The sequence below is a fragment of the Sardina pilchardus genome, chromosome 7 (genome assembly GCF_963854185.1).
Source record: "Sardina pilchardus chromosome 7, fSarPil1.1, whole genome shotgun sequence".
Classification (NCBI taxonomy): Eukaryota; Metazoa; Chordata; class Actinopteri; order Clupeiformes; family Clupeidae; genus Sardina; species Sardina pilchardus.
The window spans coordinates 34,029,837-34,052,317 of NC_085000.1; the positions used below are offsets into that span (position 1 = coordinate 34,029,837).

At 50.3% G+C, this 22,481-nt stretch overlaps 3 protein-coding genes across 4 annotated transcripts in view; 1 reads left to right on the forward strand and 2 right to left on the reverse strand.

Moving 5' to 3' along the window:
* mad2l2 (mitotic arrest deficient 2 like 2) overlaps positions 1-28 on the reverse strand; it is an 8,735-nt gene extending 8,707 nt beyond the window's left edge. Inside the window, exon 1 of one of the 2 annotated variants that reach the window (XM_062541924.1) lies at positions 1-28. This exon is cut by the window's left edge and continues 383 nt beyond it. The gene's annotated coding sequence lies outside the window, so the exon portion shown is untranslated. The other variant, XM_062541926.1, reaches the window with a different exon arrangement.
* A 695-nt stretch (positions 29-723) lies between these two features.
* On the forward strand, positions 724-4,553 carry smim1 (small integral membrane protein 1). Its single transcript, XM_062541928.1, has 3 exons — positions 724-1,105; positions 1,481-1,586; positions 3,416-4,553. The coding sequence occupies exons 2-3, from the start codon at positions 1,498-1,500 to the stop codon at positions 3,537-3,539; spliced, it is 213 nt and encodes a 70-aa protein (XP_062397912.1). The 5' UTR covers positions 724-1,105; positions 1,481-1,497; the 3' UTR covers positions 3,540-4,553.
* Positions 4,554-7,776: 3,223 nt separating this feature from the next.
* lrrc47 (leucine rich repeat containing 47) lies at positions 7,777-22,408 on the reverse strand. The gene is made up of 7 exons (XM_062541906.1): positions 21,820-22,408; positions 20,567-21,061; positions 19,863-19,979; positions 15,572-15,687; positions 13,938-14,040; positions 12,178-12,267; positions 7,777-8,503 (listed from the first exon to the last, which is right to left on the reverse strand). The coding sequence occupies exons 1-7, from the start codon at positions 22,393-22,395 to the stop codon at positions 8,276-8,278; spliced, it is 1,725 nt and encodes a 574-aa protein (XP_062397890.1). The 5' UTR covers positions 22,396-22,408; the 3' UTR covers positions 7,777-8,275.
* Between the last annotated feature and the right edge of the window lie 73 nt (positions 22,409-22,481).

Consider the following 22,481-nt stretch of genomic DNA (forward strand, 5'->3'; position numbering starts at 1 on the left):
GCGAAAATGCTTCCAGTACGGTATCAGTCTTGGATGTTTACAAATCCTGATGTCGCCTGTGAATGACGTCAGGAAAGGGAACCACCCCCTCTGCTCTTCTCCAACGCACGAGTGCCGCTGAGTGGTCGGCTAATGTACTGCAGGGCGAGTTTGATCAGTGTTGGGTTTCACCAAAGTCTTTTTAAGTGTCTCTGGTTTCACATGATTAAGCTACATCTTATGAAAAGTAGGCTATGTGTAACGCACACTAAATGTTTTTGTGAGGTGCTGGCCACTGGTAAAAAGCATAGATGGTAAACAGTCCAAAGTCGCACATTCTAGCTCCATGACAAGCGTTGAATAAATCAGACGTTTCATTTGTTTTTTTTTTTCTGATCTGATGCCTTAATTAGGCCGACAAAGTGTGAGTTCTTTACCATACAGTAGGCTACTAGGCTACATCATATTTATGCATTTTTGAAACACATTCAAATGAAAGTTGTTAAAAGTAAGTCTAGTCTACAGGTGAAATTAAAGCATTTAAAATAGTAAATTAAAACGTTGTGAAATTATATTGCCCTGTATATCAGATAAGGACTTTGAAGTGTGAAATGGTCTCATATCAATCCTGCACAAACTAGCATGGACATGTGCAGGCGCCGGCTGGTCCAGCATCTTTGTTATGACTGACTGTCGGACACACCTCACACACCGCACATCCGAACTTGCCAGCCCCAATACTCAACCAATAAAATATCCAACCTGCCCAAGAGCATACGCGGCCCAACATGTTATCTAAATTAAAGACAATCGTGGAATTAGGGTACAGCAAGAGTGTGTAGCGTGAAGGCCATTGAAGACACAGAAAAGCTGAGGTGTGTTATCAGCCCTGACCGGAGACTGCGTAATAGCCTACTGTGGAATTTGGTCAGAGGTTTATCTGGAGCGGTAGTAATAAGCAGCACGAATAGCCCGCTACGAGGTCAGAGGAAGCGAGCGCTTTAATGACCGGAGTATTTTTCACCCGACTTCTGATGAGGGACATAAATTGGAGCAACAGCACAGCACAGCACACATCAGGAGCGAGGACTCACACGGCGACAGGCTCGACAAGCAGCGAATCATAGTGAGTATATGAGCCTGTTTCAACTAGGAATCTGAGCAGCTCTCTATTTACCTTAGCGCGTGTGTCTCTCGGTTAATGAATGAACTTCAGTGAAGTTTGAATAGGCTATTAGTCATGCACTTTTCACGACATGGAGACTGTGCGTTTTTAAACATGCTTTGAATAATCTTAGCCCAAGTTGGGCAATATTAATCTTCCTATAGGCTACTTTTCAAAGTTGGACTTTGGTCACAGTGGATAGGCTATAGGCTGTGTGTGGTTGTGTGTGACCGAGAGTAGAAAAATACCATGTTCTAGCTCTCGAACATATTCAAAGGCTACAGACTGTTTCTGTTTCTAATCCAGTCCGTGTGTGTGCTGTTGTTTTCTTGCCAGATTGGTGAGGCAGAACCATGGAGGCTGAAGATGCTAACGTCTCGTACAGCAGGTGGAATGATGATGTGAACATGACCTCCGCACAGTCCCAGTCAAGCTTAATCAGGTATGCTCTCATGCTCCACACACACACACACACACACACACACACACACACACACACACACACACACACACATATCATGCAACAATTACACTGTTTCCAAAACATGCTGAATCACATGGTGTTTAGTTTACCATGCTCCTTCACTGTGTGGAGCAACACAGCTGTCAAGGGCTTCAGGCTCCGGCCTGTTCACATCCCCCATGTTTTTGTTTACTCTCAGAGGTGTGTAGGGGCTCACCATTCCTACATAGCTAACGTATTAAATCATCAAAGCTCGGGGTCACGGTCACACACACACACACACACACACACACACACACACACACACACACACACACACACACACACACACACTCAGGGAATCAGGGAAAAGGTCAGAGAGGTCAGTGAGTTAGATGAGCATTTCTGCGGTTACGTTGGTGTTTTTCTTTGCCTCTAATCTCATAGACTCCTAAATGAGGCCAAAGTGAGTGAGGTTGGGGATTTCAACTAAGCGTCTGAACACTGCAGCTATTTACCTCCAGACAAGCATAGGACACACACACACACACACACACACACACACACACACACTCTCTCTCCCAAAAAAGTCTTTCTCTATAAGATTGCATAGTAAACCCAAACAGCAGGTGTTCAGATTCATGCAGATGTGCTGTTATTGCTGTGAGTTGTATCTTGTGTTGTGTGGGATTAGATTAGGTTCACTGCATGCCACACGTCTATGGTCCTGCGGAATAAGGAACCATATGGCAAAATGCTCCATTTTTATGGATTACGGTAGTTTATGACCTGGTGATAGAACTCCGGTAAGTAGGGCATAGTTCCTGGAGATAGCGTCCGGGGAGAATTCCTGGAAGAGCTGCTTCACTTGAAACAAGTTGCTAGTATCTGGAGAGAGCTACATTTCTTAGTAGAGTGAGACAAATGTATTACTAACTCATACATCATAAATCATATTCATATGACTATAGAATAACATGGTCAAACATATGGGAATATCTATAGAATAACATGGTCTATGGGAAGGACTATAGAATAACATGGTCTAACATATGGGAATAGCTATAGAATAACATGGTCTAACATATGGGAATGACTATAGAATAACATGGTCTAACATATGGGAATGACCTTCATCTTTGTACTGTGGTAATAACGCCTGTTAGGTTCCTTAACCCTCTGAGAGCTGAGGTTCTATCACCCCATTAGGTTCCTTAACCCTCTGTGTGCTGAGGTTCTATCACCCCATTAGGTTCCTTAACCCTCTGTGTGCTGAGGTTCTATCACCCCATTAGGTTCCTTAACCCTCTGTGTGCTGAGGTTCTATCGCCCCATTAGGTTCCTTAACCCCCTGTGGGCTGAGGTTCTAACGCCCCATTAGGTTCTTTAACCCTCTGTGTGCTGATATTTTATTGCCCCATTTTGTGCCTCAGGTTCTACAACGCATGATGCGCATGATGTTCCGGTTGCCCCTTAAAATTCCACCCCTCTGGTTCTAACGCCCTGTATTGCCCCTGGGATAAAGCCCTCTGGTTCTAACGCCCTGTATTGCCCCTAGGATATAGCCATCTGGTTCTAACGCCCTTTATTTCCCTATGATATAGCCGCCAGCTTACTGTCTGTGGTGTTGCCCTGAGTTCACCTCAGGTTCTATAGCCATCATTGTATTGTGGTTCTAATGCCCTATCTGGCCCTCAGGTTCTATAGCCATCAGTGTATTGTGGTTCTAATGCCCCATTTGCCCCTCAGGTTCTATAACCGGCTGTGCACGGGGAACCTGGGCATCTACATCAGTGTATTGTGGTTCTAATGCCCCATTTGCCCCTCAGGTTCTATAACCGGCTGTGCACGGGGAACCTGGGCATCTACATCAGGATAGCGGGGGCTCTGGCAGCGTTGGTGTCCGTCTACATCCTGGGCTACGTCACCGGCTACTACGTCCACGGACGCTAACGCCCTGCTGTGTGTGTGTGTGTGTGTGTGTGTGTGTGTGTGTGTGTGTGTGTGTGTGTGTGGGGTCATCACGTCTACATCCTGGGCTACGTCACCGGCTACTACGTCCACGGACGCTAACGCCCTGCTGTGTGTGTGTGTGTGTGTGTGTGTGTGTGTGTGTGTGTGTGTGTGGGGTCATCACGTCTACATCCTGGGCTACGTCACCGGCTACTACGTCCACGGACGCTGACGCCCTGCTGTCCGTATGTGTGTGTGTGTGTGTGTGTGTGTGTGTGTGTGTGTGTGTGTGTGTGTGTGTGTGTGGTCATCACGCCTACATCACCGGCTACTACGTCCACGGGTGCTGACGCCCTGCTGTCCGTGTGTGTGTGTGTGTGTGTGTGTGTGTGTGTGGTCATCGGGCAGCGGCTGGTCAGTGCACTAGAAGATCCTGCACGCTTTAAATGCATCCAGGACATCAGCAGTTTATAACGCACTCAGGAGGGACTGAGGAACCGGAGCCAGGATACTACTGTGTTCTAAACTAAAGCACGCCATTATTTAACACGTTTTTATAATGACTTTACCGGAATAGGACTTAAATGAATCGATTGTATACTGTATGCCTTTAATGTGTTTCATTTCAAAACTGCATATGTTTATGTCCATATCCATGGAAACAGGCGTAACAAACATGTGGCGTAATGCGATTGGCTGGCTCATGAGTCAGGTGCCAGGGGCTGCACTGCAGGCCAGTGCATGTCTAAGATGATTGGCTGCCAGCTACTGCGCCATGGAAACAGATCAAAGTTGATGTAAACATCTGATTACTAGGAAAGTGAAAGGTTTTAAATATCCAGACAGATTCAGTTTATTAATGTAAATCATACCCGATATTAATATTGCCAATGCACACTGTATGTGTATGACATGGAGACTGTGATAAGAAATCTAATCCAAATGATTTAAATTACTTTATTTTCTTAATTTATGTTTTTATTCTATTCAGTTATAATAAAATGCTGAAGTCTCCACATGGTCTTTTTCATTCACTCATGCATAAGATTGAATTTCAAACAACATACTTGAAAAGCGTACGTCCAAATTATGCATGACTAAAACTCTATTGCATAACGTGCGCTGCATCTCTGCTGAAAGGGTGGCAGACGAGGCCCAGTGTGGGAGATGACAGGGCCACGTGTCCTGGGCTGTATCATGTTATCAGCGTTATGAAAGGTACCGCCTGCTGTTCTCAAGCGCTCACTGTGTGCCTCTCCTTCAGATGGAGCATTTAGCCTGCAGCTCCTGCAACAGAGCAGAGTTCTCCATCCTGAGACAGTTACAGGACTCTCTTATCTTATCTTAGCGATGGCAGATGCCAGATAAAAGCAGTCAGGTGGTGATCACCGATCTTTATATTCAACAACCTCACAGTACAATTAAAAGACATCGGCTATAAGCGGTCAGTCTTGCTCATAGATGATCTTTATCAATGTCCTCTTCCTCCAAACGACTTGAGCAGCTAACTTCATTGTCCGACGGGGAGAAGAAGCTATAATGAGTCAGTCTTGCTCGTAGATGATCTTTATTGTATCAACGTCCTCTTCCTCCAAACGACTTGAGCAGCTGACCTCACTGTCCGAGGGGGAAAAGAGGCTGGCGTTGACCCTGCCCACCCACTCCCCGATCCTCTGCTCCGTGTAGTACTCTTCCTCCCCTCCCACGCTGCAGGAAAGGGGTGTCTAAAACAACAAGATAAAAACACTAAATCTGAGGTAAAAGGTACTCAAAACAAGATAAAAACACTACATCTGAGGTAAAAGGGGTGTCTAAAAACAAGATAAAAACACTACATCTGAGGTAAAAGGTACTCAAAACAAGATAACAACACTACATCTGAGGTAAAAGGGGTGTCTAAAAACAAGATAAAAACACTACATCTGAGGTAAAAGGTACTCAAAACAAGATAAAAACACTAAATCTGAGGTAAAAGGTACTCAAAACAGGATAACAACGCTACATCTGAGGTAAAAGGCATTCAAAACAAGTGAAATTATCTGTCCATGCAGCAAGATAATACTTGACAAGATTTCTTAGATTCCATCTAGGAATAGAAGATTATAGTGTTAATTTGAACACTTAAACAAGATAAATGATCTAACACTTCTAAATGTAATTTTTAAAAACTTTTTCCAGAATTTGAAAGAGTCGAGTAATTAGCGCCGCACCTGCCGCTCCTCGTCCTCGTCCCCGCTGGAGTCTGGGCTCTGGGTGTCGCTGGCGATGGCCGAGTCGTGGGAGCAGAGCTGCACCTGTGCGCGGGTCCTGCAGGGGCCCGGAGCTGACCTCACCTGAGCTGACCTCCCCTGACCCGCCGGCGCCCTGCCGTCGCTCCCTCTCACGTTACCCTGTGCCCGCGGCGCGTGTCCGTGAGCCGACGCCAGGGCCTTTGAGCCGCCCGTCACAGGGTCAGGGCCAGCGCGTGATCTCTGGCGCCCGTAGTACGCGGACGCTCCTCGAGGGTTTCCGCCGCTCGCCGCGCGGCGTCCGGCGTCCAGGACCGACACGCTGCTGCACACGAGACGCACCCCTGTCCTCTGAGCGCTCACTTCCTGTCTCCCGAGCAGCTTCCTGTCGGGCCTCTGAGTGCCCGCGCATGGCGGCGCGCTCGTCCGTACGCCCCTGGCAGGGTCAGAGGTCGCCTGCGGGGTGATCTTTGACCCGTAGATGGGGGGCAGCGTGCTGTGCGGGGGGGGGCCCTCGCTGGGCGTGGTCCTCAGGGGGAGTCTGGTGCTGCGGGGGGGCACTGGGGGGGGGGCAGCAGTGGGCGCCTGCGCTGGGGGTCCGAGCGGCCCGCTGACCCCCGGGGTCGACCTGAGGCACGGGGCCGAGGCGCTGGAGGTCTTCAGCCGGCCCAGGCGTTGGATCAGTAACCTTTGACCTTTCAACTCCATGCTGACCCCTCTCCACACGGACGCCTTCCCTCCCTGCTGCCCGCTGCCTCCGGCCCCGCCGCGGCCCGGCTCCGGCTCCGGTGCACACCAGGTGAGGCTCGGCTCTGACCCCGCCCCCGAACCGGATCCCACCTGCACGCTGCTCGCTACATCACACGGGTTCCTCTCACCAACCATCTCATTCACCTCCTCCAATCAACACGCACGACTCGTTCACCTCCTTCAATCAACACGCACGACTCATTCACCTCCTCCAATCAACACGCACGACTCGTTCACCTCCTTCAATCAACACGCACGACTCATTCACCTCCTTCAATCAACACGCACGACTCGTTCACCTCCTTCAATCAACACGCACGACTCATTCACCTCCTTCAATCAACACGCACGACTCATTCACCTCCTTCAATCAACACGCACGACTCATTCACCTCCTCCAATCAACACACATGACTCATTCACCTCCTTCAATCAACACGACTCCGGCTGCTCCCCTGAACGTTCTCCTCCAATCCCTACTGCTCCTGCTTCCTTCCTGAACGTTCTCCTCCAATCCCTACTGCTCCTGAACGTTCTCCTCCAATCCCTACTGCCCCTGAACGTTCTCCTCCAATCCCTACTGCTCCTGAACGTTCTCCTCCAATCCCTACTGCTCCTGCGGTTCTCCTGAACGTTCTCCTTCACCTCCTCCAGGTAGAGCACGGGCCCCTAGCGTCGTGCGGCGTGCTGCTGTGGTCCAGTAGGGTCCAGAGAGGAGGTGCATCCTGCTGCAGGTCCATCTTTAGTCCCGTGCTCGTGCTCTTGGAGTAATCTTTTATACCCCCCGTGCAGCGCAGCGCAGCGCAGGCTGCTCTTTAGACACCTCCTCTCCTCTCCTCTCGTCGTCCCACAGCCCTGCCAGACATCTGATCTGTAACAGAAACCCCGCGTGCGTTCTGTCTAACCTGTGAGTCTGCAAACCCATCCTGTGAGTGAAGCCAGGGCAGCCACGCAAGAGACACACACACACACACACACACACACACACACACACACACACACACACACACACACACACACACACACACACACACAAGGGAGGCCCATAGGGGGACATTCTGACCACTGCTTGCGAAAACACACACACATATGCATGGAATGTTTCAGAGCTGCCATCACTTTGACTGACGGTAATATAAGCGGCCTATTCGTCATGCGTCTTGGCAGGCAGACGGTGCCGCCTGAATGCTCGGGTAAGATGAGAACTAGCTTGCATTTCAATTAACATGCTACAAAAATCATTGTGAAAAATCAAGGCATCTGTGTCAATACGTTTATTGAATATGTACGACCTGATAAGACCTAGAGTCCAAAGTCAGTGTTACACTGGTATGCAATACATTACAATTCTACACATGTGTGGTGTATGCAATACAGTTCTACTCAAGTGTGATGTATGCGATACATTACAGTTCTACACATGTGTGAGTTCGTTGCAAACAAAAGTGTCCTACGCCTACATGCTAGTCACTGTACAGAAATACAGGCCAAAAACAAAATGATACACAACAGAAGGTACAAAACAACAAAATGATGATTTCATGAACTGTGTGAAAGTTATTCATTTAGCTTCATTGCAAGTAAGTGCTGTGAAGTGTTAAGTGTACTGTATGTTTAGGAACAGTTGAGATAAAGAACCCTGCAAAACCAGTATGCAAAGATTTGGCAGTGAGAACAGGAGATGCATATTAGCGTAGCTTCTGAGGCGCGCGAGTGTGCCGGCTTCCTCTCGGACTTCATGCAGTGGACCGGACCGGACTATCGCACGACCCTGAGGGTGCTGCAGGCTTCTGCCGTGAGGTCCGTTTTGGAGGGGTACACCACTTTCAGATTCCCGTCCATGTCCACGATCCGGACCTGCAGAACCGTGAGTTCTGGACCCGCTGGCCCGTTCCCCTCTGCCGGGGCGGGTTCTGGCTCCGGTTCCCCGTCGGATCCCTCCGCCTCTCTCTGGTCGAAGGTGAATTTATTCAGCTCCGCCATTTTCTGTGGGAAGAGGAAACAAACAAGAGCTGCTGATGCTGCCTCTTAAATCAGGAGTCAGGAGTCATCTTTCTGAACTCCTCCATAACAGGAGTCAGGAGTCATCACTCATTCATTTCTGAACTCCATATCAGGAGTCAGGAGTCATCACTCACTCATTTCTGATCTCCATATCAGGAGTCAGGAGTCATCACTCACTCATTTCTGAACTCCTCCATATCAGGAGTCAGGAGTCATCACTCACTCATTTCTGAACTCCTCCATATCAGGAGTCAGGAGTCATCACTCATTCATTTCTGAACTCCATATCAGGAGTCAGGAGTCATGATTCATTAATTTCTGAACTCCTCCATATGAGATGCACAGGACTCATGATTGTCAGGACTTGGGTGAACTTGGCCTTTGTGTGTGCAACTCTGACTACTGCCCTGCCTAGAAGGGCCACACTTAGAACATGTAGAACAATTTAGAACAAATTAACAGAATGGCAAGTTCTCCAAGTACAGAGGGAACTGGTACAAGTAGTGCACAAGTTGATCAAAACAACCTGCCGCTCTGTTCATGGACCAACTGGCACAGGAACCGATCAGCGGATACACTATAACGAAACGGAACTTTCACTAAAACCAGATCCTGCGTTTTGCTGCCTGTAGCTTTTCAGATTTGCCTACAGAATATGATATAGAATATTATATATCAATCTTGTCTTCAGTCTACTGACCTATTTTGTTTATGTCGGCATTATAATAAACAGGACACACACAGTTTGACATTCCTAAAAAGGACTCTGAAGTAAGAACCTTGAGATAGGGGACTAATTCCACTGTGATATGATGCCTAGTCTAAGTCTCAATATAATCCCAAACAGGTGGAATTATCCTTCCCATGGCTTCACTGTTTAACCAGGGTAGTCACACTGAAACATAAATCCCTTTTGAAGCACTATAGTGTCAACTATGTGGCATTCATTGTGCTGTGGAATGTGCACGCTGATGTTAATTTCACAAGAGCAATCTGCTTCCTCTTCATGCACATGCCCTGTGGGTATTAGTTTATGATTCTCAACGGAAGTATAAAAGGCAACAAGGTTAACAACAGGGAGAGCAATAAACCCAGCAATAAGAAACAATCACAAAAACAAACTCCTCTAGGACAATAATCTCTGGGGGCAAATGGCGTGGAGGTTTTACATGACCAATTCTGGCCAAGCGTGTAATTTATGGGGGGGTCGGGGGGTAGAGTACCCCCCCAATAATACAACAATACAGTCAATACAACTCTCCAATAATGAACCACCAACTGTTTACCTTGATTCTGCCTGTAGAGGGCTTTAGTAATAACATATCTGTTTGTTTTCTAATCAGAAAACCAATGAGCTCATGGGTATTAATACTTCCAAGTGTCTCAACAATCTGTCGGGGGGGGTCACCTCTGGTTTGTTTACACAGCAGGCCCTTAGTGTCCAATCACTGGCTCCCCTAAGAGGGGTCTTGTGGCCGCGGCCGCGCACACTATCTGATGGTTAAATATTCAGAGGGCATCCGAGCTGCTGCACAGGAAGTGGAGATACGCTCTGGACAGCGTCTTTGTCCGCGACGGGCCGCCGCACGGGAAATCAGCCCGAGAACAGAGCGAACCAGACCCCCAGGCTTCACATTCCCTGCTCACCTGCGGCACCTGGAGACTTTCCACTCACACACACACAGCGGGTCAGTAACCGGTGTTCCCTCTCCAGAATCGGATGGTCACGGTCAATGCTAAAACCACTTTGTTTTGGTCCAGGAAGGGTCAGGAACAGGAAGGTGAGAATCTGACTTCCTGCTCCCTGGTGGTGACTCGTGGGCCTCCTCTCTGTCTGTGTGGCTGCCCAGTGCATCTGGCTCATATATAATATGAGGAGTGAGGGAGGAGAGGAGTGAAGGAGGAGAGGAGGAGAGGAGTGAGGGAGGAGAGGAGGAGAGGAGTGAGGGAGGAGAGGAGTGGGTGAGGAGAGGAGTGAGGGAGGAGAGGAGGAGTGAAGGAGGGAGGACAGGAGGAGAGGAGTGAGGGAGGAGAGGAGTGAAGGAGGAGAGGAGTGGGTGAGGAGAGGAGTGAGGGAGGAAAGGAGGAGTGAAGGAGGGAGGAGAGGAGGAGAGGAGTGAGGGAGGAGAGGAGTGAAGGAGGGAGGAGAGGAGGAGAGGAGTGAGGGAAGAGAGGAGGAGAATCTGACTTCCTCCTCCCTGGTGGTGACTCGTGGCCTCCTCTCTGTCTGTGTGCCTGCCCAGCGCATCTGCCTCATTCTGCAGAAACTTCTTTCAATAAAATAAAACATCAAATCTCTCTCAATCAGAGATGCACCTCTCTGCCAAAACGCTCCTCCTGCACAGGAGGGTTGGTGTGGACAACACCGGATAGGCATGGTTGTCATAACAACACCGGATAGGCATGGTTGTCATATAGCCTGATTAATACGTAAGTGCGGACTGAAAGTGATCGTCCATCTAGCCGGTGGAGTGACGGGCTGAAAGGGGACACCTCTGGTCTCGTGGCCGCCGCTCGCTTGCAGGCCGCTCGTGAGGAGGGCGTGTGTCCGCAGGCTACAGCGCTACAGACGACACACACACACACACACACACACACACACACAGACGGCAGGCCTCTAGAGTTGCAGCTGTATTGTGTGGTGGCCGCTCACCACGGCCGTGACACCAAACACTGACGCAGGCGGCGGCCGCCAGCGATGACGCCACTTCTTCCATCGGCACGGCAACACTGTGATGCTCACCACGGCGCACCTGCCCAGCAAACCAGGTGACACACATACACACGCGCGCACACACACACACGGACATAGATACACCAGCACACAGACACAGACACACATAGACACAAACACAGACGCCTGCACAAACATAGCAGTCATCTCCAATGAACAGTTTTCACACGACACACACCACACACACACACACACACACACACACAGGAGTGAGGGAGGAGAGGAGGAGAGGAGTGAGGGAGGAGAGGAGGAGAGGAGTGAGAGAGGAGAGGAGGAGAGGAGGAGAGGAGTGAGGGAGGAGAGGAGGAGAAGAGTGAGGGAGGAGAGGAGGAGAGGAGTGAGGGAAGAGAGGAGGAGCGAGGGAGGGAAGAGAGGAGTGAGGGAGGAGAGGGGTGAGTGAGAAGAGGAGTGAGAGAAGAGAGGAGTGAGGGAGGAGAGGAGAGGAGTGAGGGAAGAGAGGAGGAGGAGTGAGGGAGGGAAGAGAGGAGTGAGGGAGGAGAGGAGTGAGGGAGGAGAGGAGGAGAGGAGTGAGGGAGGAGAGGAATGAGGGAGGAGAGGAGTGAGGGAGGAGAGGAGGAGAGGAATGAGGGAGGAGAGGAGTGAGGGAGGAGAGGAGGAGAGGAGTGAGGGAGGAGAGCTTAACCGGGGTGATAGAACACTTATGGTGATGACAGTGTAACCGGGGTGATAGAACACTTACTGTGATGAGAGCGTTACCAGGGTGATAGAACACTTACTGTGATGAGAGTGTAACTGGGGTGATAGAACACTTACTGTGATGACAGTGTAACCGGGGTGATAGAACACTTACGGTGATGGAAGCGTAACTGGGGTGATAGAACACTTACTGTGATGAGAGCGTAACCGGGGTGATAGAACACCTACTGTGACAAGAGCGTAACCGGGGTGATAGAACACTTACGGTGATGAGTGCGTCCATGACGTCCTTACAGGTCTGCAGACAGGTGCCGCTGGTCACCTCTAGAAACAGTTCCCGAGTACTCTTCTGAATCTGATGGGGACACACACAACAGTACTGAATAAACCTGAACACACACACAAACACACACACACACACACACACACACACAGTACTGAATAAGCCTTCAAGTTTTCAACATCAAGTTAACCAAGCTATTTTGTTGAATCCATTTGTAATTATCATGTGTTAATAAAAACTTCATATAAGTGAGTTAGTGTCCTTATTTGGGGTGCCAGAAGCATTCACACGGGCACCTGGCCACCGGCACGGACTATACTAGCAGCTGACAGCACCTGGCCACCGGCACGGACTATACTAGCAGCTGACAGCACCTCATGGGCACGGACTATACTAGCAGCTGACAGCACCTCATGGGCACGGACTATACTAGCAGCTGACAGCACCTGGCCACCGGCACGGACTATACTAGCAGCTGACAGCACCTCATGGGCACGGACTATACTAGCAGCTGACAGCACTTCAGGATGCAATACACTCCGGAAGGGCAGCAGGTAGAGTAGATAACCATGAATTTATATCAGGTGCATATGCTGACAAATGCTAACGGTCAGCTACTATGCTACAGGAGATGAGGTGAACGTCTTGGCTGGTAACTGAATGTCCATGAATGGTTCTGTCAATGTTCATCCATTCAGCCATAAACCTGTTTTATTATATCCTGTATGAGCTCACCCACCTCAGCCTGGCCTTGACTGAGCAGAAGCAACCCACACCAACTCTGAGCGGCTACACAGCTGCAGTGAACACACCAACTCTGAGCGGCTACACACTCTGCAGTGAACACACCAACTCTGAGCGGCTAGTGAACACACCAACTCTGAGCGGCTACACACTCTGCAGTGAACACACCAACTCTGAGCGGCTCCACAGCTGCAGTGGAGGGTCTGATCTGGTTATCTTTATTGGGTGCTGTCCTGACACGCCACTCTGCATCGGGTGACCTGAGGATTCATGCCACTCTGCAGCGGGTGACCTGAGGATTCATGCCACTCTGTGCAGTGAGGTGACCAGATTTCTGGGACAAAATCTGGGGACCTTTTTAATCTCAGAAGCGTAAATACCTCCAAAACAAGTAATGTGTTTATCTTTGGAAACATAAAACGGGGACACTGTCCCAGAGGCGTCACTAGTCCTAGAGCTGCTGCACCATTCATCCACAATCATCGTCATCATCATCATCGTCATCATCATCATCATCATCATCATCCTCATCATCCTCATCATCCTCATCATCCTCATCATCCTCATCATCATCATCCTCATCATCATCATCCTCATCCTCATCATCATCCTCATCATCCTCATCATCATCATCATCCTCATCATCATCATCATCATCATCATCCTCATCATCATCATCCTCATCATCCTCATCATCCTCCTCCTCATCATCATCATCATCCTCATCATCATCATCATCATCATCCTCATCATCCTCATCATCCTCATCATCATCATCCTCATCATCCTCATCATCATCCTCATCATCATCATCATCCTCATCATCATCATCATCATCATCCTCATCATCCTCATCCTCATCATCCTCATCATCCTCATCATCATCATCATCCTCATCATCCTCATCATCCTCATCATCATCATCATCCTCATCATCATCCTCATCATCATCATCATCATCCTCATCATCCTCATCAGCAGCAGAGGGCCCAGGTTACCTTCGTCTTGTCGCTGTTGGTGATCGGGGGGAAGGAGATGACGTGACCCTCGGCATCCACCAGACAGGGGTAATGCGTCTTTCCGTCCAGCAGCTGAAGATACCTGAAGAGAACCAAACAAACACGCTTCAGTCAGGAGAACCAAACAAACACGCTTAAGTCAGGAGAACCAAACAAACACGCTTCAATCAGGAGACCCAAACAAACACCCTTCAGTCAGGAGAACCAAACACGCTTCAGTCAGGAGAACCAAACAAACACGCTTCAAACACGCTTCAGTCAGGAGAACCAAACGAACAGGCCTCAGTCAGGAGAACCAAACAAACACGCTTCAGTAGTTTGTAGTTTGTAGTTTTGATCTACTGCTAGCGAGCTAGCGAGCTAGCGAGCTAAGAGAGAGAGAGACATGGCTATCACCAATGATCTAATGATCATCATCATGACTCCTAGGGTGCTTCTCAAAGTCAAGGATTGCTCCTTCCAAGCCACTTTTTCAAGGACGTTACGTCATCAAATCTCGTCAAGCACTGTTCCAAAGTCAAGGATGCTTTCAAATTCTAGCAAGTACTGAGTCCTTCGTTCTGAGAATTTCGGAGAATTTGGAGGATGCATCGATGGATCCTCGGAGTGAAGAAATAACCCACAATCATTTGCGTATTGAACAATTAGAAATTTTCTGACGGTGCCGTTTAAAAAAAAAGAGAGAGAGGGAGATGGAAAGTAGATGCAAAGAAGCAGTGCGTGTTAATGTAGACTAAATATGATTTATCAAGTGTTTTGTTAATGCCATCGTATATTTGCTCAGGCATTTATCAAGTTATTGTGCATATTCATCATAAATGCATATGTCAATGTGTATGAACAAGTTGTGATAGACTTGTTATTAATTTATCTCAGAATTTCGCCCAATACGAACTTTGTAGAAGTTTAACACTACCGTTGCTGTTGCCAATTAGCCTACGGGTATAACTTTCCATTGACACTAACATAATTATAAACTACGGATTGTGATATGTGAAGACCAAGTCGAATGTGGAAATACTGTAGGCTACTCCAAAAAGTTTATTTAGAGGAAAGTGCAGCTGCAGTTGTCGGATCTCCTGTAAAAGCAGCACAATTTCCACGGTTAATTAAGCGCACAGCCGGAACCGTGCACAATTGACGTGCACTTCCACACTCGCTAGGCTGTTCCATTGCATGTGATCTTGACGGCTGGAGGGGGTACTGGGAAGGTGTGTAGCCTTGTCTCTCTAGCACTCGACTTGAAAGAAAGCATTCTATCAAGGACGAGCTCTTGACTTTGAGAAATACCCCTAGTATGTGGTGGATGCTTTCACTGCGAGGGCTCCAGCACCATCTTGTGGCTGACAGAATGTTCCACATGGCACCACTAGAGGGCGCCAACACACTGGACACAAGCCTGCTCTCCAGCAGGAAGTCAGCTAAACGTGTGTTCTGTCTCTCCACACTTTGGTATAATTATTCATGTCACCTTGAAACGCCAGTTCTGATTTGAAAGCTGTGAATGAGGGCTTTGGGGGATGGTGTGTGTGTTAGTGTGTGTGTGTGGGTGTGTGTGTTAGTGTGTGTGTGTGGGTGTGTGTGTGAGTGTGTGTGTGTGTGTGTGTGTTTACTTGTGCAGTCCGGACACGTTCTGCCGTTTCTTCTGTTTCCTCTGTTCATCAGCTTCCTGTTGCAGCTGCTTCAACAGGTCCACAGCCTTCATCTCCTTCCGACCCAGAGGAGCAATCTAACAAACACACACACACACACACACACACACACACACACACACACACACACACACACACACACACATTACAGATACACATAGCGTACATGTTTGGCACACAATAACAGATCTTTCTGGTGCTCAATACATGAGTATTTGACAGCTGCAATAACTCGGCCACAGGCACTGGACTAGTATCGCAGCTGGACGTCTGCTGAAGCCTAACGAGTCAGACCCCCAGATGATCCCCTTCAGCAAGTCAGTCAGACCCCCAGATGATCCCCTTCAGCAAGTCAGTTAGACCCCCAGATGATCCCCTTCAGCAAGTCAGTCAGACCCCCAGATGATCCCCTTCAGCAAGTCAGTCAGACCCCCAGATGATCCCCTTCAGCAAGTCAGTCAGACCCCCAGATGATCCCCTTCAGCAAGTCAGTCAGACCCCCAGATGATCCCCTTCAGCAAGTCAGTCAGACCCCCAGATGATCCCCTTCAGCAAGTCAGTCAGACCCCCAGATGATCCCCTTCAGCAAGTCAGTCAGACCCCCAGATGATCCCCTTCAGCAAGTCAGTCAGACCCCCAGATGATCCCCTTCAGCAAGTCAGTCAGACCCCCAGATGATCCCCTTCAGCAAGTCAGTCAGACCCCCAGATGATCCCCTTCAGCAAGTCAGTCAGACCCCCAGATGATCCCCTTCAGCAAGTCAGTCAGACCCCCAGACGATCCCCTTCAGCAAGTCAGTCAGACCCCCAGACGATCCCCTTCAGCAAGTCAGTCAGACCCCCAGACGATCCCCTTCAGCAAGTCAGTCAGACCCCCAGACGATCCCCTTCAGCAAGTCAGTCAGACCACCAGACGATCCCCTTCAGCAAGTCAGTCAGACCCCCAGATGAGCCCCTTCAGCAAGTCAGTCAGACCCCCAGACGATCCCCTTCAGCAAGTCAGTCAGACCCCCAGACGATCCCCTTCAGCAAGTCAGTCAGACCCCCAGACGAGCCCCTTCAGCAAGTCAGTCAGACCCCCAGACGAGCCCCTTCAGCAAGTCAGTCAGACCCCCAGACGATCCCCTTCAGCAAGTCAGTCAGACCCCCAGACGATCCCCTTCAGCAAGTCAGTCAGACCCCCAGACGAGCCCCTTCAGCAAGTCAGTCAGACCCCCAGACGATCCCCTTCAGCAAGTCAGTCAGACCCCCAGACGAGCCCCTTCAGCAAGTCAGTCAGACCCCCAGACGATCCCCTTCAGCAAGTCAGTCAGACCCCCAGACGAGCCCCTTCAGCAAGTCAGTCAGACCCCCAGATGATCCCCTTCAGCAAGTCAGTCAGACCCCTAGATGATCCCCTTCAGCAAGTCCAGGTCGTTAAAATGTCCACTTAGTCTCAGTGAGCGCACCATTGGGGTTGTGGGCTCCAGGCTAGCCCAGCTCAGTGATAGCACTATGGGGCTCCAGGCTAACCCAGCTCAATGATAGCACTATGGGGCTCCAGGCTAGCCCAGCTCAGTGATAGCGCTATGGGGCTCCAGGCTAGCCCAGCTCAGTGATAGGGCTGAAGGACTCCAGGCTAGCCCAGCTCAGTGATAGCGCTATGGGGCTCCAGGCTATCCCAGCTCAGTGATAGCGCTATGGGGCTCCAGGCTAGCCCAGCTCAGTGATAGCGCTATGGGGCTCCAGGCTAGCCCAGCTCAGTGATAGGGCTGAAGGACTCCAGGCTAGCCCAGCTCAGTGATAGCGCTATGGGGCTCCAGGCTAGCCCAGCTCAGTGATAGCGCTATGGGGCTCCAGGCTAGCCCAGCTCAGTGATAGCGCTATGGAGCTCCAGGCTAGCCCAGCTCAGTGATAGCGCTATGGGGCTCCAGGCTAGCCCAGCTCAGCGATAGGGCTATGGGGCTGTGGGGCTCCAGGCTAGCCCAGCTCAGTGATAGCACTATGGGGCTCCAGGCTAGCCCAGCTCAATGATAACGCTATGGGGCTCCAGGCTAGCCCAGCTCAGTGATGGCGCTATGAGGCTCAAGGCTAGCCCAGCTCAGTGATAGGGCTGAAGGACTCCAGGCTAGCCCAGCTCAGCGATAGGGCTATGGGGCTGTGGGGCTCCAGGCTAGCCCAGCTCAGTGATAGCACTATGGGGCTCCAGGCTAGCCCAGCTCAGTGATAGCGCTATTGGGCTCCAGGCTAGCCCAGCTCAGTGATAGGGCTATGGGGCTCCAGGCTAGCCCAGCTCAGTGATAGGGCTATGGGGCTCCAGGCTAGCCCAGCTCAGCGATAGGGCTATGGGGCTGTGGGGCTCCAGGCTAGCCCAGCTCAGTGATAGCGTTATGGGGCTCCAGGCTAGCCCAGCTCAGTGATAGCGCTATGGGGCTCCAGGCTAGCCCAGCTCAGTGATAGGGCTATGGGGCTGTGGGGCTCCAGGCTAGCCCAGCTCAGTGGTAGGGCTGAAGGACTCCAGGCTAGGCCAGCTCAATGATAGCGCTATGGGGCTCCAGGCTAGCCCAGCTCAGTGGTAGGGCTGAAGGACTCCAGGCAAGCCCAGCTCAGTGATAGCACTATGGGGCTCCAGGCTAGCCGAGCTCAGTGATAGCGCTATGGGGCTCCAGGCTAGCCCTGGGCTCTTTACTGGAGGTGAACAGGAGACGAGGCCGCGGATGAGCTCAGGCGGGGTGGGGGGGGGGGTGGGGGGGTGCACAAAGCTTTCCCCTTCAACCACGGACACGGCCCACGACAGGTGTTTTGTTGCTGAGCACTGGGCAGGACAAAACTAGCGCCAAGCGAAAATAAGGAACAGACAAGAAAGTTATTCATTATTTACCGCGGGTGTTATGCCGCTCCTGAATGGGCCTAATTAAGCCGGCTCTTCAGAAACCAGACTCCTCGCCAGCGCTACAAAACAGGCCAAATCAGCCCAATTAAAAATACATGGATCTTCCCGGAATCTACGGCGTCCACAGACAGCTCCACACCTCAGCCGTCGCTGAAGCACATGCAGACCGCCGTGAGTGTCTGCTGGGGCTCCTGTGGAGTTCATTGCGCGGTCATCGTAAGGCTAGTGTAATAACGCCACATTATCACCCTAAGGCTAGTCCCATAGCACCACCTCATCACCGTAAGGCTAGTCCCATAGCAACACCTCATCACCATAAGACTAGTCCCATAACACCACCGTAAGGCTAGTCCCATAACACCACCGTGAGGCTAGTCCCATAACACCACCTTATCACCGCAAGGCTAGTCCCATAACACCACATCATCACCGTAAGGCTAGTCCCATAACACCACCTCATCAACGTAAGGCTAGTCCCATAACACCACATCATCACCGTAAGGCTAGTCCCATAACACCACCTCATCAACGTAAGGCTAGTCCCATAACACCACGGTAAGGCTAGTCCCATAACCACCTCATCACCGTAAGGCTAGTCCCATAACGCCACCTCATCACCGTAAGGCTAGTCCCATAACACCACCTCATCACCGTAAGGCTAGTCCCATAACGCCACCTCATCACCGCAAGGCTAGTCCCATAACACCACCTCATCATCGTAAGGCTAGTCCCATAACGCCACCTCATCACCGCAAGGCTAGTCCCATAACACGACATCATCACTGCTCACAACAGCTCACAGTCCGCAGACTTTGTCACCTCAGGGCTTGACAGATGGGTATAGGAGGTGGATATGGGAGGTGGATATGGTATGGGAGGTGGGTATAGGAGGTGGGTATAGGAGGTGGATATGGGAGGTGGGTATAGGAGGTATAGGAGGTGGGTATAGGAGGTGGGTATGGGAGGTATGGGAGACCATACCATTACATAACAATAATGACCAAATTGCCACTATAACAGGACTATGCGCACTGGCCTGCCCTCCAAGTCCCGTCCATAATGATACATGCCAATCCTGCTCTGCCATCCTGCTCTGCCATCCTGTCCTCATTCCCCTGTACGTGTCCTGACCCATGTGGCTGTGTGAGATGTGAGGTGCTGTACTAGAGATGTAAGGTGCACTAGGGATGTGAGAGTGGTGGACGGCCTGTACTAGGGATGTGAGGGTGGTGGACGGCCTGTACTAGAGATGTGAGGTGCTGTGTGAGATGTGAGGTGCTGTGTGAGATGTGAGATGTTGTGTGAGATGTGAAGTGCTGTGTGAGATGTGAGGGTGGTGGACGGCCTGTACTAGAGATGTGAGGGTGGTGGAGGCCTGCACCTTCAGAGTGTCCGGAGTGCGGGCGTCGTAGAGCAGCGGGGCCTTGAGCAGGCGGAGGTCGTGGGTGGCGATGGTCGCAGTCGTGCGTCTAGCGCACAGGTCATCATGAAGTTTGGTCTGGAGGGAAAAAAATGTACATGTAAACAGACTGGTCTATCAAACACGGTCCAGACCATTACCAAAACAAACATTACAGCCATCATGTACACACAACTAATAAAGCATTCATGTTAATGTGTACTTAATGTGATAAGAGCTGACGTTACTTTAGCAACAGGTTTGTAAAGGGGTTCTACTACAGTAGTGACAGTCTTGTGTGATATTCCTATAGCAACAGGTTCTACAGTAGTGAGGGTCTTGTGTGATATTCCTATAGCAACAGGTTCCACAGTAGTGATGGTATTGTCTTGTGTGATATTACTATAGCAACAGGTTCTACAATAGTGACGGTCTTGTGTTTTTACTACAGCAACAGTAGTGTTCTTGTGTGATTGGAGAGATGTCCCATCTGAGCCATGAGGAAGCGTTTGAGTGTGATGTTACTATAGCAACAGTAGTGTCCCACCTGAGCCATGAGGAAGCGTTTGAGTGTGATGTTGCTATAGCAACAGCAGTGTCCCACCTGAGCCATGAGGAAGCGTTTGAGTGTGATGTTACAGGAAGCGTTTGAGTGTGATGTTGCTATAGCAACAGTAGTGTCCCACCTGAGCCATGAGGAAGCGTTTGAGGGCGTTGCCGGCGCGCAGGTTCATGCCCCTGACGATGCAGCACACGATGTACTGCCGCACGTCCTTCACCTCCGGCGCCACCTTCACCGCGAGGGACGCGTCGCCGTCGCCGTCCGTGACGTGCAGAACCTTCAGCAGCAGCTTGTCCAGCTCGTCGTCCCCCTCGTCCTGGTTCCGGTTCCTCCCCCTCGCCCCCCCGCCCTTCTTTTTGGGGGTGCCGCCGCGAGCCGCCGCGCCCCCGTCCCCCTTCTCCCCCGCCGCCGCCGCCTCGCTCTGACCTTTGCCCCTGCCCTTGCCGCGGCCGCCCGCCCGCAGGTAGTCCAGCACGGACTTGGTCTGGCAGCCGTTGACCATCTTCTCCAGACGCTTGTCCTTCAGCTTGTTGCCCTTGAAGTTGATCTCCTTGAGCTTGGGGCAGTCTCCCAGCTCGGACGGCAGCTCAGACAGCTTGTTGCTGGACAGGTCCAGAACCTGAGAGGACGAGATGACCACAGGAATAAGCGGAACCAGCAGGACTGGAGGCAAGGAGTCCTTTCTAGACTTGTTGTGCTCCACAAAAACATGCACACTTACTAACAGTGTTCTCATGCGGAAGTGAGTTGAGTATCTGCCTGTGAACTGGCTCAATGGTGTTTTTTGCCCCCAACGGTACCTTCCAGGCAGCACAGCCTAAAAGGCACTACTGTACCTTTACCCTATTCCTAACCCTAACCCCCTCAACCCTCATCCTACCCCTAAACTGAGGGGAGTAGTGCCTTGAAGGCAGCGCTGCCTGGAAGGCACCACCGTTGGGCTGCAGCAGACTGCTACGCTAACGCTAACACTACCCGTACTGCACTACGCTCACCTGGAGTCATTCATGAGCTGCAGTAGGCACAGTACATATAAATCAACAAACTAGCATACTCACTATGTTACGTGCACAGAGGAACACTCGATCTGAAACTTTGACTTGCAAAGAGACGCATTATACTATCAATTAAGCCATTTAATGATGGCCCGAAGCCTGAGTACAGTGCCAATCCCACAGGATGACACTGTATAACAAGCTGGATCTAATGTAACAAGCTGGATCTAACTGGATCTAATATCAAGCAGAGTAGCATGGGACACTGCATCCAGCCCGGTGCAGCGTAGGCTTCGAACATACAACATTCCCAAACCTACTGTCTTCGTGTAGTGTCTTGGATAGAAATGAGGGTGGATTGGAGACAGCAGCAGTAACCTACCTTAATTGCAGACAGATTGCTGATGCCTGTACTCAACTCTTCGATCGCATTCTCAGACGCGATGATGGTGCTGAGAAGCTCCAGCTTTACTGAGAACAACTCGTCGGGTAAGGCCGTGAGCCCATTCTTGGACACGTTGATGGTGGAGAGCTTGACGCACTGGTTCAGGCCTTTTGGCAGCGAGGTGATGCTGTTGCAGCTCACATTGAGGGTGTTGAGTTCGCTCAACTGTGACACCTCCTCTGGGATGTCCTGCAACTCGTTCACAGACACATCCAAAACTTTCAGACACTTCAACTTCCCGATGGATTTGGGAACAGATGTGATCTTGTTTCTGCAAAGTATAAGGCTTTGGAGATGGATCAAGTTGCCGATGTCTTCATTGATCTCAGTCAAACTCGGACACTGGATAATTTCTAAGTAATTCAACAGCGTGAGCGAGTAGAGCTTCGAGCTCAAACCCCCGCTTGACTGGATCCTTTGTTCAGTGTTGATACCCTGAAGTACCAACTCACGTCGGTTTTCTTTTTCGGCTTTTTCAATCTCTGGCCAAACAGAAAAATCTATTCCATCCATGCTGTTTGGGTGTACCCGGAAGAAAACACCATATGATTAACCGGAAGAACTATGTCACAATAGATTGAAAATTAGAAATGTTCATT

Bases quoted from the DNA above. Each gene is read 5' to 3' on its own strand.
- smim1 (XM_062541928.1), top strand. From the start codon at position 1,498: ATGGAGGCTGAAGATGCTAACGTCTCGTACAGCAGGTGGAATGATGAT. The intron at 1,587-3,415 runs GTATGCTCTCAT...TTTGCCCCTCAG, and splicing joins TCCCAGTCAAGCTTAATCAG to GTTCTATAACCGGCTGTGCA.
- lrrc47 (XM_062541906.1), bottom strand. From the start codon at position 22,395: ATGGATGGAATAGATTTTTCTGTTTGGCCAGAGATTGAAAAAGCCGAA. The intron at 21,062-21,819 runs GTAGGTTACTGC...TCGTCCTCTCAG, and splicing joins GCAATCTGTCTGCAATTAAG to GTTCTGGACCTGTCCAGCAA. The intron at 15,688-19,862 runs GTGCAGGCCTCC...TGTGTTTGTTAG, and splicing joins GCACTCCGGACACTCTGAAG to ATTGCTCCTCTGGGTCGGAA.